Consider the following 14,837-nt stretch of genomic DNA (forward strand, 5'->3'; position numbering starts at 1 on the left):
ATTTATATTAAACGTCGTAAATCCTAGTACAACATTATGTTACCATCCTACACCGTATAAGTATAACACTTGTCAGGTACTAAAGCTATTTTTAGCCTTCTTATATTATATCAGGTCATTGTATTTATCTTAACTTTGAAAGTTAATTCATTTTCATACATAAAATTAGTCGTCAATTAATTTAATGCAATGTCCAACACTTGTTTGTGCAAGGTTATTTATATTTTGGAAGTTTCAGTTCTTTAAGATGTGATCTTGATGCTCAAGTTTGGTGGTAGCTGTTATGGTCTAAAGAAGCTGATTAAATGGCCCCAGGAACATTGTAAGTTGTCAGATGTTTGTTTGTTCTTCAAAGACGTCTGCTGCTGCTGTTTGCGGTTAAGGATACAAAAGAGCCCTCATCAATTTTTGTTTGATTCAGCTGCAAAGATGGCAACAGTGGTGTTGGATGCTTCAGATGTACAAGGTGCAGTTGTCTATATCTATATGTTTCAGTTACTGAGGAATCCAGATCAGTGGCTGTTGTCTGAAGTTTTTCAGATGCTGTTCAGCTCTTGCTGAGGCTAAAATGGCAAGCAGTTACTTGTGTTTCATCAGGGGCGACCATGGTTCAATGATGTGAGGTTTAATGGTAGAATAAGTGACACATGGTTCTTCAATTGTTGTCTTTTCTCAATGAGACAAGATAACATTTGAAGCAAGACTTGAAGAAAATGTCAAAGATAACCTTACGAGGTTTGTAACTTAGCCTTTTACTGGCCTCTAATTATATATATATTCATCACCAATTACTGGTCATTTGCTTCTGGATCTTGGAATTATGAGAAGATCTACCACCCTTATCTTTATAAGCATTTCTTGAACCATTGCTCTTCCTTCCTGCACGTGCTGCTTGAATCGCACGTTTTCGCTGCTTTGCTAGCCGCTCCACCAGTTCAGGATTGTCATCATCATCATCTTCCTCCTCATTTTCATTATCTTCCACCTAGAAAAAAAAATATAAGACAGTTTCACACTTGATAATAAAAGGGTTGGACATTAAGAAAGCTAGAGAAATACCGGATCGCTTGTATCATGATGCTTCTCTTCAGAGTTTTGTTGATCCTCTTCTACTTCGCCATTCATCCCGCAACCCATTGGTTGGTCATCATCCTTGATAACGTAACAAACAGAAAACTTGTCATTATAAATTGCCACCGAGCATTAGTCAAAGTGTTGTATGTATAATCATATGCAAGCAATGATATCAAGAACTTCCTAACAGGATTCTTAGAAGTTCTATATGAACAATCCAATAAACTGTTTGGTTAATCACCAGTCCTTTTAACCAATTTTACTTGTTTATTTTGCACATACAATTTAAAACAATTTAACATAGCCCCTGAAGCACATCAGAGCTTGAATCAATGATCTGCAGAATGCATAATTAAAAACGACAGATGTTGATTAGAATTACTATGTACTCCAAGTTCTCCATCCCACACTGTTAATGGGCTTAGCTCTTATTCATGGATCATGCAGGAACTTCCCAGAATCACTTAGTTTCAACTGCGACTAGAATTTTCTGAGCCGGCTGTGACTGAAATTTAAGTAATTTCTTTTTAATTTTTCAGAAAATGTTAGCCAATCAAAAGGTCTTGATGATAACTACATCTCTCCTTCCTTCTTATCATCAAATCAAACAACTCAATTTGGTTTATCTACTTGTCTACGTTATGCAATCCTGCATCATAATAAACCATTCATAACCTATGCTGTCAAAATCGCGATATATCGCCGATATATCGGATATCGCTCGTAGGAAAAACATCAGACATGAAATATCGGTCAAAATATCGGGAACGATATTATCGGCGATATTTAGCGATATTTAGCGATATTTTAGCGATATTTTAGTGATAAAATCGGTCCGATATTCCGATTTTTACAAGGGTTAAAATTTGGGTTTTTTTTAATTCCATGGGCCTTATTTTTTGGGCTGCTTAGTAAATTAGGTCTGAATCTAAGACTTTCTCAACAGTCTACTGTCTACGACTTCTTCTCACGTCGTCTCTCTTTTCTCTCTCGGTCTCTCTCTTTTCTCTCTCGGTCTCTTTTCTCGATCTCCTCTGTTTTTCTTGTAATCGATACAACATAGCCAAGCCACTGCCCAGCGACAGCAACTTGCGATTAGCTTGTTTTTGAACACTTTAGATGATGTGATGTTTTAATTTTGAAACTATATTTCTAAACTCTAATTAATGCATATTATATATATAATTCTAAGAAATATTATGTTAACCGCTATTTCCGATATATCACCGATATAACCGATATATCGAATATCGGTCCTGACCGATATTTCGTATTCTGACCGATATAACAGCATAAATCATAACATATTAACACCATCATTATATGGTGTCTCCTTTTCGCTTGCAGCTCATCAGAGGTCCATAATTTCGCATCAGCTATTACTTGTCATGAGTTTCTTTGGGGGCAATTGGAGAGGAGTTTGCGTTCGTTGACAAAAGTGTTACTTGAAGCTTAATGCTTTTGTTCCCTCCATAGGAGAGCTAGTTGACATTATAATGGAATGCCATGTCATGTAAAGGGTGGAGTTTTGGAAACTACATGCAAATGCCCTGGAATAAGATAGGTAACTTTAACCATGTCTGCCAGCCACATGCCAACGATTATTATTTTAATTTTGGATTCATAACCAAATACCCCAACTGAAATTTGAATCCATATGCAAGTATTCAAGCTTTAAATTTAGATACTGACTTTTAATAGCCATCCAATTTTAATTCAGATATTAGATTTGCTAATCAATATGAACGAGGATATCTCCAGGCACAATTTGATTAACATCCATGCTTCTATAGACTTATTCAAAAGTGCCCAAATGAATCTCAGTTGCAAAGATGGCCCTTTTGAGTGGTGGTGAGGTTGAAACAAGTGTGAAATTGTGCAATGATCTCTGGTTGACCAAGAAAGTGATGTGTTGTTTCATGCCCCAGGTATTGGCATGTGACACTGACACACTAAGTTGCTAATATATGATATATGGAGCAGGGGCAGACTTCCCAGTGCATCATATGAATCTGCTGTATGGCAGTGTACATATATCTAACACACTTGCATAATTATATGTTAATATATATATATAATTCATACATATGAGGATTTATATGTATTATCTGATCAATCTAATCATTCTCTGTATAATATTACTTAAGTGAGATTCACAGTTCACAAATTGATACGGACAAAGCACCAAAAAAGAGTTTGACAGTAGTGAAGATGGGTAAATGCTGCCAACAGATTCCATGATTTCAAATAGATCTGATTAGATAGGAAAATATCTGATGCTTAAGATTCTTGGAAAATTGTAGTAAGGAGGAAACACAGATGACTTCCAAATGCTGAAAAGAAACATAAATAAAAGACAAGGTAGTTTTTGATCCAGGGAACATACCTTGGTCAATGAGCATAAAGAATCAAAATTTTGGATGTCTGATGCATTTATTGTAGAAGAGTTGTGTCCTTCATCTTCTTCAATTTCCTCATCATCAGAACCAGGAATCTTCTCAAGACCTCCTTCATTGAACTACAATATATCAAAAATGAAGCCTTAGACAAACATAAGAATTAGCGTACAAGCCTGTAAGAAGATCACAAGGATAAAATTGTTTCGTCAAGCAAAAGTTAATGAATAACTTGGTATATAAATTTAAAAACCATCCTCCAGATACATGTTTGATAGAAAAGAACCAAAACAAATTTAGTACATGATAGATTGAGCCTGGCAGCTTATCATGGAATTAGTTGACACTCTCCAGGAGGGCACACCTATAATTGACCGGTTTCATAAATAGTTGTCTTTGACTTGTACAGTTAAGGTGTGTAGACTGAACTCGAGAACATATTCTATTTCACATACCCTTACAAGCAAGTGATGTCAAAAATAATGTTTAATTCACTCTATTAATCAAGCAAATAAACATGGTATTAAAAGAAGCATAAAATATGTTGGGTCCAAGTTAAATCATAAAAACCAAGGATAAATCTAACAAGCATTACATATGAACAAATTGTAAAGAACACGCTAATGAAAAATATAATGAATATTACATTTTGTGATTAAATACTATCTTCATTGAGTAGAGGGTATGTAGTAAGAATACCAATTGGGTGTTGGGAAAAATATGCATAGCTTGGGTCATCATTCCTTTTAGCTACACATCACATTTACTAGCATAGAGGTAAGATAAAAGCAAGGGTCTTCACACTTCAATGGGCGAGTGTAGGAGCAATAAAGTTAAGACCAACGCAGTATCTAGCTAGTCTATGAAATATAGCAGGGATGTGAGAAACTAATTGATATACTCGTAGAAAGAGCACAAATGTGCCATGCATTCAAGATTCTAAGTGGGCGGGTGAAATATCCAAGGAAATACAAAGCCTGGCTGTAGGTTATGTTATCAAAGCAAAGAAAGACTTGGGAACAGAGTAGGTATTATAACAGATTAAAGAAAATTGATGTATTTGAAAGAAAAAAGATACGAGTATAGAACCATATTAGCAAAACAAGTTGCACAGAAGATAGTAATGAATGTTAATGGTGCATATGCCCCTCAAAGATGATATCTTGAAAGTATTCGTAGAAGTTTACAGTGAGGCATTAAGAACATCTAAATCTTGCAATAGATTATGATTTGTTGTTTTGACCTGCTAACCTTTATCAGTGATCAAAAAATTAGTCAGATCTACTTTCTCCATGCTGAAGAAATGGAATAAACAACAATCATAATTTGTAAGGTCACACCTAGAGAATTGTTACATGTCATAGGCATGAACTATGGTGTAAGATAGAGAAGGGGTGTTAGCCAAAAACTAGGTGGTAGAAGCTTTGAAGAGGAATCATAAGAAGGGCCACGAGATGTTGATGCAGAAGCTAGGAGGGTGTAAAACAAGATGAAATTGTTAGGTCACATCAACCAAAGGAGGTTTTCAAATAAAGTAGAGGAATTAGACATCAAACTGAAGAAACTTGATAGACTTACAAAGAATCAGAAAGTCATCATCAAAGTGTATGGAGCATAGAAATACTACTACATGATTGTCAAGGTGTAGAGAGCATAGAAAAGTATAGAGTACATAAAATGGAAGCTAAAAATGCAAGAAATCAATCAGATGAAGATCTGGGAAAGAAGAGTTGAACATGACGTAAAACAAGTTGATCGAGAAAGAGAAAGGAGTGAAAGGGTAGGGGCATATGTCACACTGAGTGCAACAAGCACAAGAACCATAAGAGAATGTCAAGGAGAAAAACTGACAGCTCCTGTTGTGATACTAAAAGAGTGACAATGTGAGACTTGAAAAAGCAACACAGAGAGGTAAGATGGCAAGTGGAAAGTTACTATCCAAACAGGAAATAGATTAGTTCTAATGGTTTTTCTCATCTGCTGGCAATGACAGGCTTTCAATCGTTGTTATTTTTTCTGCCTACTTCATCTTTAAAGTAATGTAATTAATGAGCCAAAAACTGGAAATACAAAGCACGTCAGCTGACTTGACAAATATGCATGTGGAACCCTGATTTAATAGGATATTATGAAACAACCAATTAAATTTCAAATAGAATTTTTTCTTTTGGAAACATACTGGTCGGTGGATTAAACTTCATGAATTAGTAATTTCAGAACCTGCATGCATCATACCTTTTCGATATCATCTTGTTCCTTCCTGCTAAAACCACTCGCAGAAAGTTCCTTGTCAAGGAAACCAGAAGCTTTCTTTATTGAAGAAAAGCGAGGCTTTACAGCATCCGAGTCTGCATCTGAATCTGAATCATCAGCATTCGCTTCAAAAGAGAGGTTGAACCTGGACCAAAAATGCTATTTAATTAATAGAAACAACCAGACAGAACAAAGTCCCAAAATAATCAACATTAGGCGACCAGTTCTATCACTTCTGTCATAAAATCGTACAAAAGAACGCTGATGAACAGATGCAATCATGTAAACAACAGGTCAAATGTAGTTCAACAGAGTATTTCCTTGATATGCTGTGTTGGAGATACAATTACTTGGCAATTGACGATGTTATAAATGTTTCAGGCCATTGGCCACTTAAATATTGAACTTGAAGAGAGCAGTTAAAGCAATGGGTTTCACAAAATATACTAATATAGGTATTCAAATTAAACCAGGAACATTAGATAGAGATTTGGAATGTAATCCTTAGTCGAAATTGTATAATCTCAATTGAATGGATGGAGTAATTTGAAGACCTGTATATTAGTTTACTTATGCCTCCTAGCAAAACTAGAATTCCATACAACAATCAAAAATCATAGTAAACAATTAACTAGTCCAATAGCATATTTTCCTAACCTTAGATGGAATGAATTTCCTAAAAATACACAAAAGAAACTAAGCATTTCAGCTGGACAGTTGTATAATGGTATATATAAAAAATTAGAATTTACTAGAAGGGTACTCATGCAATGCATCGAGACACATTTTGATTTCAATGTTTCGTTTTATTTTTTTATCTATGTCGAATAATACGATTTTATGTGTTTTGAGAAAACGATAATGTTTTTATTTTCGAATAAAGTATAAATTTGAAAATATCATATAAAATTTGTAAAAAATATATCAATATTAGTATCAAATTAACTATTTAAAAGTTCTTGTTTGTGTATTTTTTTTAATTCAAAATTTTTATTATAATTTAATTTAACGTAACGAAGTAACTTAATTTAGGTTTAATAATATTTTTTTGTAAACATAATAATTAAGTATTCAGTTAGAACTCAATAATTATCCTAATTATATTTTATATTTTTTATATTTTAAAATGAGATGTTTATCCTCTATTTGATTATGTTTATCAGCAGTTAGTTACACGAATTCAAACATAGAGCTTTAATAAGTTGTACTTATGCACAATGTACTTGTAATCTTAAATTTTAAGTAATATGCTTCAATAAACAGTACTTTATGCATAAAAAAATGTTTTTAAGAATTTTTGTCAAATGCTTTATAATATAGTATAGATTCAGGGCTCTGGACGTCAAGTACAAACCTCTTGCTGAAAAACTTGATAATGCATTCAACATCACGATCAAAGTACCTAAAATCATATATTAAATCAAATTGAAGTTATTTTGAATGAAATAATATGAGGCCATAGTCAGTGGGGAAGTACTTATGATGAATGTCAGCTAAAACCATCTTATAAGTTCTAAACATACATTTCTGCATTTCGATGAGATACAGAGACCATTTGCGGAAAATCGATGATTGTAATTTTCTCATCATCATCTATCTGCAACAAAAATAGGATTGATAAGTCGCTTTAAGCTTGTGAAATTCAGTGGAATGCCATCTTGCAAAAAATATCCACAGTTAAAATAAGCTGAATAGTAATGGTGACAATAACAGTAAGAGTGAGTTAAACAAGTTGTCCTTGAGATCTTGACTTGTGGATTAGTACACTCATAATCTCATTTTGCATTGCTCCTCCATTTGATCAAATTCTGTTATGCTCTAGTCTCTCTCACTGTTAATGTTGTATACTTGTCGAGAAAAAGCAAAATGAAAGGCATGCCCTTGGAAGGCATTTCAGCTACTTCAAAAGTAGATAAAACTAAAGAGAAAATAGATAAATAATTCTGTCTCCTCCCTCTCTCATTCCCCCTTCTCTCTTAACTCTTCTCGCTCTTTCATCATCTCTATACACCTCCCTTCATCCCACCACCTTTCCTCGTTAAGTGAAGATAAAAAAATTAAATATAAAAAAACCCACTCCATCATGAATTTAAAACAGAACAAAATATCAAAACTATGTCCATTTAAGAATTTTCAATCTTTTTCTTCAAAACACAAAGCACGTTAATTTAAAAACTTCAGATTTAAGAAACCAAAATTCATCTTTAAAACAAAACAAGGCATCTCAAATCCACCTCATCCCCTTCAAGACAAAACTACTGTTGCATTACGACCGCCACCATGGATGTCATACATGTTGCATGGAAACAAAAATCTTCGTTTTCAAGGCTTGTTCTATATTTGCATAAAAAAGGATTATTCGAGGATTGGGATGTTCAAAATTTTCGAAAGAAGGTTGTGTATCATGGACATGGGGTAATGAGATGAGTAGAACTTTTTTATTGATAAGAATAATTGTCTTAAATACCCAAATTAGGCTTATGTGGCAGCATGTGATAAGCACATAACATGTTTTAATGGAGTAATAGCAATGGTCGCACCCAGCGGGACCAACTTTCTGATAAACTTTCAGTAAAGAAATTAGCAATGCAGAATAACTTAACAAGTGAAAGAATGACTAATCTGGCTAAATGAAGGACAGTTTCATGTACTTCACTCTGATGATAATGATAAGAGTGTCTCGAAAGAATAAGAAGTTTTCTAATGACGAATTTCAAAATCAGAAATCACATACGGCGTAAAAAGACGACACCAAAAATAGGTTGAAGTGAAATATTTCATAAGCATACCATAATGTTAAATTCATTGAAGTCACAGTGAATAAGGCCATGCTCAGCCAGACGGACAATAATGCCTATGATCTTCTCAAAGACAATATCAGTACTTTGCAATTGCTTCACCTGCACACTGCACCAAATATGATCTTCAAATGCAGAACGTAGTTCCTTAAAGCAAACCTTCCCTACTTTTATACAGTTATCGCGACAAACATGAATGATAAATAAAACTGTCCAAATAGCAACATAAAACCAAAATGAAGCAAATGAAAACTAGTCTAGAGTGTTAAAACGGCACATATGAAAAATCCAGGTCATATCATGCTTCATTAAACAACTCCTCTAATGAACTCACATTTATTAACAAGATGTAGATGCTATTTGATAAAATTGAATAACTTTGAATGGTTTAGAGGCATAGTATAGAATTGGTGTCGAATAAAGAGTATTGTTTTATATATCAAACATCTTTCTGCAAAAAGGGTAAAATGCCACCCTCTGGTCCCCCACTGTACCAGTCTCACTAAAGATGGAAATTTAACCTACTGGGGCAGGTATCCATGGGGCAAGGCTTCCCCATCTTGGCAGGGGTAACAGGGCGGGGACAGATTGATTTTTATACCCGAAGTGTGTTAGGGATGGGACAGGGAATGGTACTTCTGCCCCTAAACCCACCCCCGATATATATATATATATATACATATTCTATTTTTGATATATATATACATAGATTCTAATTTTAATATATGTATATATATATACATATATTATATTTTCGATATGTATATTATATTCAAAATTATTTTTATATAACAGGTACCCGGCGGGGAATCCATCCCCCTAACCCGTCAGCGATTAGATGACACAGAAACAGATGACATAAACGGGGAGCAGAGTTGGGGAGCGGGATGCATTCCCTTCCCTGTTTTCAATCCTAGGTCCCATGGCGATTGGCAATGATAACATTTCTCTTTATAAGGTTTCGGTCATTGTAGAAATACAGATTTTGGTCAGCTCAGATCCAACTAGTATTTAGATTGTAATAACTTGGCTATCTCCATTGATGCATGTACTTCAATTTTGAACTTTTTGGAAAAGAATACCTTTTAAGGACACTTACTGCCCACAAAAAAAAAACAAAGAGAAGAATCTAGCAAAATAAGTATGTATAGCATTACTTTCTTTTTCACAGTGTTATAAAATGAAGGTTCAATACAAGATTAATCTATCTTATATACCTATATAGGTAATGAGGACTTCCTGCAAAAGATATCAACCACACAATGACTTCAACAAAATAGTAAGTAGCAATAACCAAAGGCATGTACTTTGACTTACAGCGGATAGCCTTGTACAAGCGACATAATCACACAATGGCGATTGCAATCGACAGCATTTGGGACAGGAAAACCATGTTCTTGTAAAGCCTAATCAACAGAAAATTTAGAAATCGATAACTGCTAACAAGAGCATTACTCAATACTAAACAATCAAGATTGACAATTTGAAATGATACCTTCATGAAAGCAAATTCTTTGAGAGCAGCAAGGCGAGACAGATACAGCCAATTGAAGCTACTGCGGTGCTTTAAGTAGTCACGCTTAGACTTGACAGCTCTGAAAGAGGTCCTACCTAGCCTGTGTAGTTTCATAGCCATAACCGTACCATCTTCATTTGCAACCTCAAAAATATCTTGAATACAGGACATGTTAGTGTCTTAAATGCTCCCAATTAATGAGAGGTAAATAAGTGTGTCAAATTAAAAGAGATTGGCATTACCAGACTCTTTCCCCACGCCAATTTGGCGTCCCACTGATGAAAAAACACCTCTGTTCACCATAGTCTTTATAGCAAGAAAATCATAACCAAGATAGGTGAGTCGGAACCCATCATCTACAGAAAAATAAAACAAGCCCATCAGATGCAAGCCCTAGCAACGGTGTCCTGAATTAGTACAGGCACACTACTCACACTTTGAAGAGTCATGATGCAACAACTTGTGCTTGAGCAAATTCTTCAACACCTTATAAGTCCCTCCATGTCTATATACAACCCAGAAAACAAATATTACTTATGACTATTGCATGTAACACAAACTAGTTGACTGTTAGAAACAAATGCAGAAGGCAAACACTTGCAAAAAACTATAGATGATGGTAGTGATTAATAACACCAAGATGTGTATGTGTGTATGCAAATGGGCACCAAAATAAAAATTATTGGAAGTAATAGCAACGAACTGTAGCAGCAAAGGTGAACCACCACTACCTGAGTGACGCAATGCGGTCAATGAGCTCTGCAGGTACAATTTCATGCTGAGAAGAGAATAAGACATGTTTTTAGATGACAATTTGCCAAAATGCAGGAAAAAATCTTAAGTGATACCAGATAGCAATTTAGAATTGACTTACATTGCGCATTCCCATCTCAACGGCAGTGAGAACCCTGAAATCATCTTTGGAGAGGTACCGCAAAACATTCACATCAAGCTTCATTACTCCTCTTTTTGCACTTTCTTCTCTATGCTATATGCTATAATGTTGCTGGTATAAACTGATCACTCGAAAAATCCTTGTTAAGAATTTAAATTAGGTTAATGATTTCTTGTTAAAGTAAGCCTATTAATTAGGATGACGCTTCATTCCTTGCAGCAACAATGGTTCATATGAAAGAGTTAAAGATGTAATGTTAACAGGTTAGTTTGGAAAACTCTATGGAAATGGTAAATACTTCTTTAGTGAGATAGTCACATATGTAAATTTTGACGAGTTCAAGGATATTCTATCATGTCTGTCTATGAATTTTTATCATATCTAAGAGTTCGACGTAATATTCTCTCTTTAAAAAAATTGTTCTCTTCCATCTCCTTGATTTTATGTTCTGTTCAGAACCATGCTTACAATTAAACAAGTGCAGGTTAAGGTCTTGACAAGTATAACTCATCCAAATCGTCCTCAAGGTTCTCATGTTTTAATAAGATCTTAAGGAATCTACACAAACTCCTTGGGTACGTATAGAATGCAACTTAGTCGGATAAATCAACCACCCACTTCACTACATGTCCAGCAAACCGGAACCATCAACTCATGATGAAGAATAATGATATATTGTCTCCTCTAAAAGCAACCTATAAATACCCTCTTAAAATAGTTAGAACTAATGGCACCAATTCAGCAAATATATCTCTTGATTTTGCTTCATCCCATGTTAGATGTTCCCTTTTTCATACAAACATGATTTCCGTCAATCAACTTACTAAACAATTAATTTGTTATGTAACAAGCTTTCTAAGGGCCATGAATTCTTTTTTCTTGATTGCACAAAACTGTATCGGCAACAGTCCATTGAATCTTAGCATCCTAATTTATGTTTCAACTAAATGTGTTTTCCTCGATTGCACAGAACCCCGTAGTCTATTTTCTGTACTCTATACCATTTAAAGGAAAAACAATACACAGGTAAGAAATTTAAAACTAATCTTCCATTTGGTATATATTATTGCTTAATGTTGTGAGTCAAATGATGAGATTAGAAGTGACGACGGTCGCCTGACCATAGCCAACGACCTCCAAAACGCCGTCTACTGCGACAATAATGCCATAGTAGGTTCAAGAACATGTTGGGCTACTTTGATCCTCAATCAAGTCATTAAAACAATATAAATATATCAATGATATATGCAGTAGAAGTTGATATCTAATAAATAATTTCGAGAAAAACGAATGAAACCAAACCTTGAGGCTTCAATAATGACAACTGTTTTAATAGAGTTGATTTACTTCTTTATATCTTCTAAAAGTTGTTAAGGTTTGCTTGTTATGATGTTAGAAATAGAAACCACAAAGAAATTCGAAGCTCCTTCGTAATTGTTAATGGCTGCTGACCAAGGCCGGTCCTGAGGTTTTTCATGCCCTAGGGAAAAATCTAAACCATGTCCCTAACCTAAAAAATAGACAAAACACAATATTTCTAAGGGACCAAGGATTTACCGGTGAATCGTAAGTTTTCAAATGAAAGAAACCACACTAGTCAACAGTCACCATGGGCCACTTATAGGTCATTTTTCAAATGTCAACATCAGGGCTGTAAACGAACCGAACGTTTAGCAAACTGTTCGTGAACCGTTCAGCAGGAAGTTCGTTTCTGTTTATTTATTTAATAAACGAGCGAACATGAACACACTTTTTTGTTCGTTTAGTTTTATGAATGAACATGAACAATGGCCTTGTTCGTTAATTTACGTTTGTAAACTTTCATTCATTTTTGTTCGTTTATGTTCGTTAGTTTATGTTCATTATATATAAATATATTTATATAGTATGACATTAATATGTAAAGTGAATAATTAAATTAAGTTTTTCAGAACTCCTTTTTTGTTCCCCCTAAATTTTTACTCGGTTTTACATTTTGTAATGTTATATTGTTATCTTAGAAGAACGAAATGATAAGCAATGGTGGTTGTTTTTAGTTCATTTGTGCCTATTTGTTTATGTTCACTTATGTTTGTTTAAGTTTGTTCATTTATGTTCGTTTAGCATCATAGCGAACGAACACAAACAAACACATTTTCTTAATGAACGAATACGAACACAAAAAATTCCATTCATTTAACATCTTAATGAACGAACACTAACAAACACATTTTATTAACGAACGAACTAGAACACAAAAAACTTCATTTGCCTACCATTCGTGTTCTTTCGTTTGTTCGGTTAAGTTAAATGAACGAACATGAACAAAAAAGTTTCATTCGTTTACCATTTGTATTTGTTCGTTTGTTCGGTTAAGTTAAACGAACGAACACAAACAAGCCTCCGTTTGTGTTTGTTCTGTTCGCTTACAGCCTTGCATTTTCGATTAACACAAATATGCAACAAATTACTAGATACATGGAAAAATGGTTGATTTAAGGGACTGCAAATATAGCTTGTACTTTAATGCACATGAGGACATTAAAGATTATCTAAGAAATATTTTCGGAATCCATTAGACAACTTGATGTATAAGCTAGAAATCTAGAAAACATGTTTAACATGATATAGGAATTAGTGTTTATGAAATCACTGTGATAAACAACCCATTAGCTAGAAGAACAACGAGATTTATGCAAATTGACATTTTATATACTAATTAAACGAAATTAAAAAAATGTGATTACTAATAGATTATGAATGATGCATCTAATAGAATTAGTCAACATGCTATGAACGAAATATGGTTGATTATGTTAATAACGTTGTTTGATCTACTAAGTAATAGCTAATGCTCTAAGAAACATGTACAACACTCAGTTCTAAAAGTTGATGTGTGGTTAATTTGTCATTAACTCTAAATCCCTAACCAGATTTCATGTTAAAATCAAAGGTTTTAAAAGAGTAAAAAGCCATCGAGCATGAAAGAACATGATCATGATACCACACAATTCTAATGACAAATTGGACAACAAATCATAGGTGAATTACCTTTCACTAGTTCAAAGAAAACTCATTCTTCAACAATATCTTAACTACAACGCAACAATGTTACTTCCATTCTTTTGTAGGCTTCCTATATCGACCTTGATAAATTGTATACTATCCCTAAGACGTAAATGCCACATAAACGCATAGAAAACAAGTAAAATCAGTACTCTTTAGATCAAGAACCAAACTATGTAACCAATCTTTCAATCTTTTAATTAAGATAACAAGAATATCACAGAGTTTATGTTGTAAGCTATTCATCGAAACAGTAGGAGGGCATCATCAACCTTGGTAATATTATAAACAATGAGCTACAAATCAAACCCCAAACATGGCAAATACCAATGAGAAACACGTTAGCAAATTGAACTAATCATCTAACTATCAAAAATCAACAAGACAAGTAGACAACAATCCAAATAACAAAACAAATTAGAAACATCTTTAATCTACAAAAGAGTGAAAGACAAAAACATCAGTCAATAGAATTTAGAAATTTACCAGAAGGGTTGCTTAAGACTAAGAGAGCCACAGGAGGAAGTGAGAGACTTTCGTGAGCCAGATACTTGGAGTTCAATTACAAGAGGGCGAAGTCGAGAAAGAGTTACTGGGGTTCAAGAACAAGTCCAGAGTCGGTTCAATCGTGCAGGTAGGGCAGCGTACGTTAACATTTTCCTTAGATCATCCTACGCAAAGACATAAGACGTTCTAGTGTGGGTCTTTGGGCCACCAATGCTGGGCTTAATTGTTGGATCGTATCATGGTAATAGTAGACTTGGGCTCCTTTATCTATTTGATTACTTTAAACGGTTAAATACATGTATTAAAAAGTTATTTTAGGGTGCGATTGGTATGCAGACAGGACATGATATGAC

At 34.2% G+C, this 14,837-nt stretch overlaps 1 protein-coding gene across 3 annotated transcripts; it reads right to left on the bottom strand.

Moving 5' to 3' along the window:
• Positions 1 to 606: 606 nt before the first annotated feature.
• On the bottom strand, positions 607 to 14,631 carry LOC112508751 (serine/threonine-protein kinase rio2). 3 transcript variants are annotated; one of them, XM_025113490.1, is made up of 14 exons: positions 14,464 to 14,631; positions 10,912 to 11,053; positions 10,769 to 10,815; positions 10,472 to 10,542; positions 10,280 to 10,393; positions 10,017 to 10,192; positions 9,839 to 9,927; positions 8,513 to 8,630; positions 7,247 to 7,320; positions 7,078 to 7,125; positions 5,706 to 5,868; positions 3,461 to 3,592; positions 1,060 to 1,152; positions 607 to 985 (listed from the first exon to the last, which is right to left on the bottom strand). In XM_025113490.1, exons 2-14 carry the CDS (start codon positions 10,993 to 10,995, stop codon positions 782 to 784), a joined length of 1,413 nt encoding a protein of 470 aa, XP_024969258.1. In that variant the 5' UTR covers positions 10,996 to 11,053; positions 14,464 to 14,631; the 3' UTR covers positions 607 to 781. The 3 variants fall into 3 exon arrangements, with proteins under 3 accessions (XP_024969258.1, XP_024969257.1, XP_024969259.1); XM_025113489.1 differs by having other exon boundaries at positions 10,912 to 11,071; positions 14,464 to 14,610; XM_025113491.1 differs by lacking the exon at positions 14,464 to 14,631 and having other exon boundaries at positions 10,912 to 14,446.
• Between the last annotated feature and the right edge of the window lie 206 nt (positions 14,632 to 14,837).

Source organism: Cynara cardunculus (assembly GCF_001531365.2).
Source record: "Cynara cardunculus var. scolymus isolate 2C chromosome LG 3, CcrdV1, whole genome shotgun sequence".
Taxonomy (NCBI): Eukaryota; Viridiplantae; Streptophyta; class Magnoliopsida; order Asterales; family Asteraceae; genus Cynara; species Cynara cardunculus.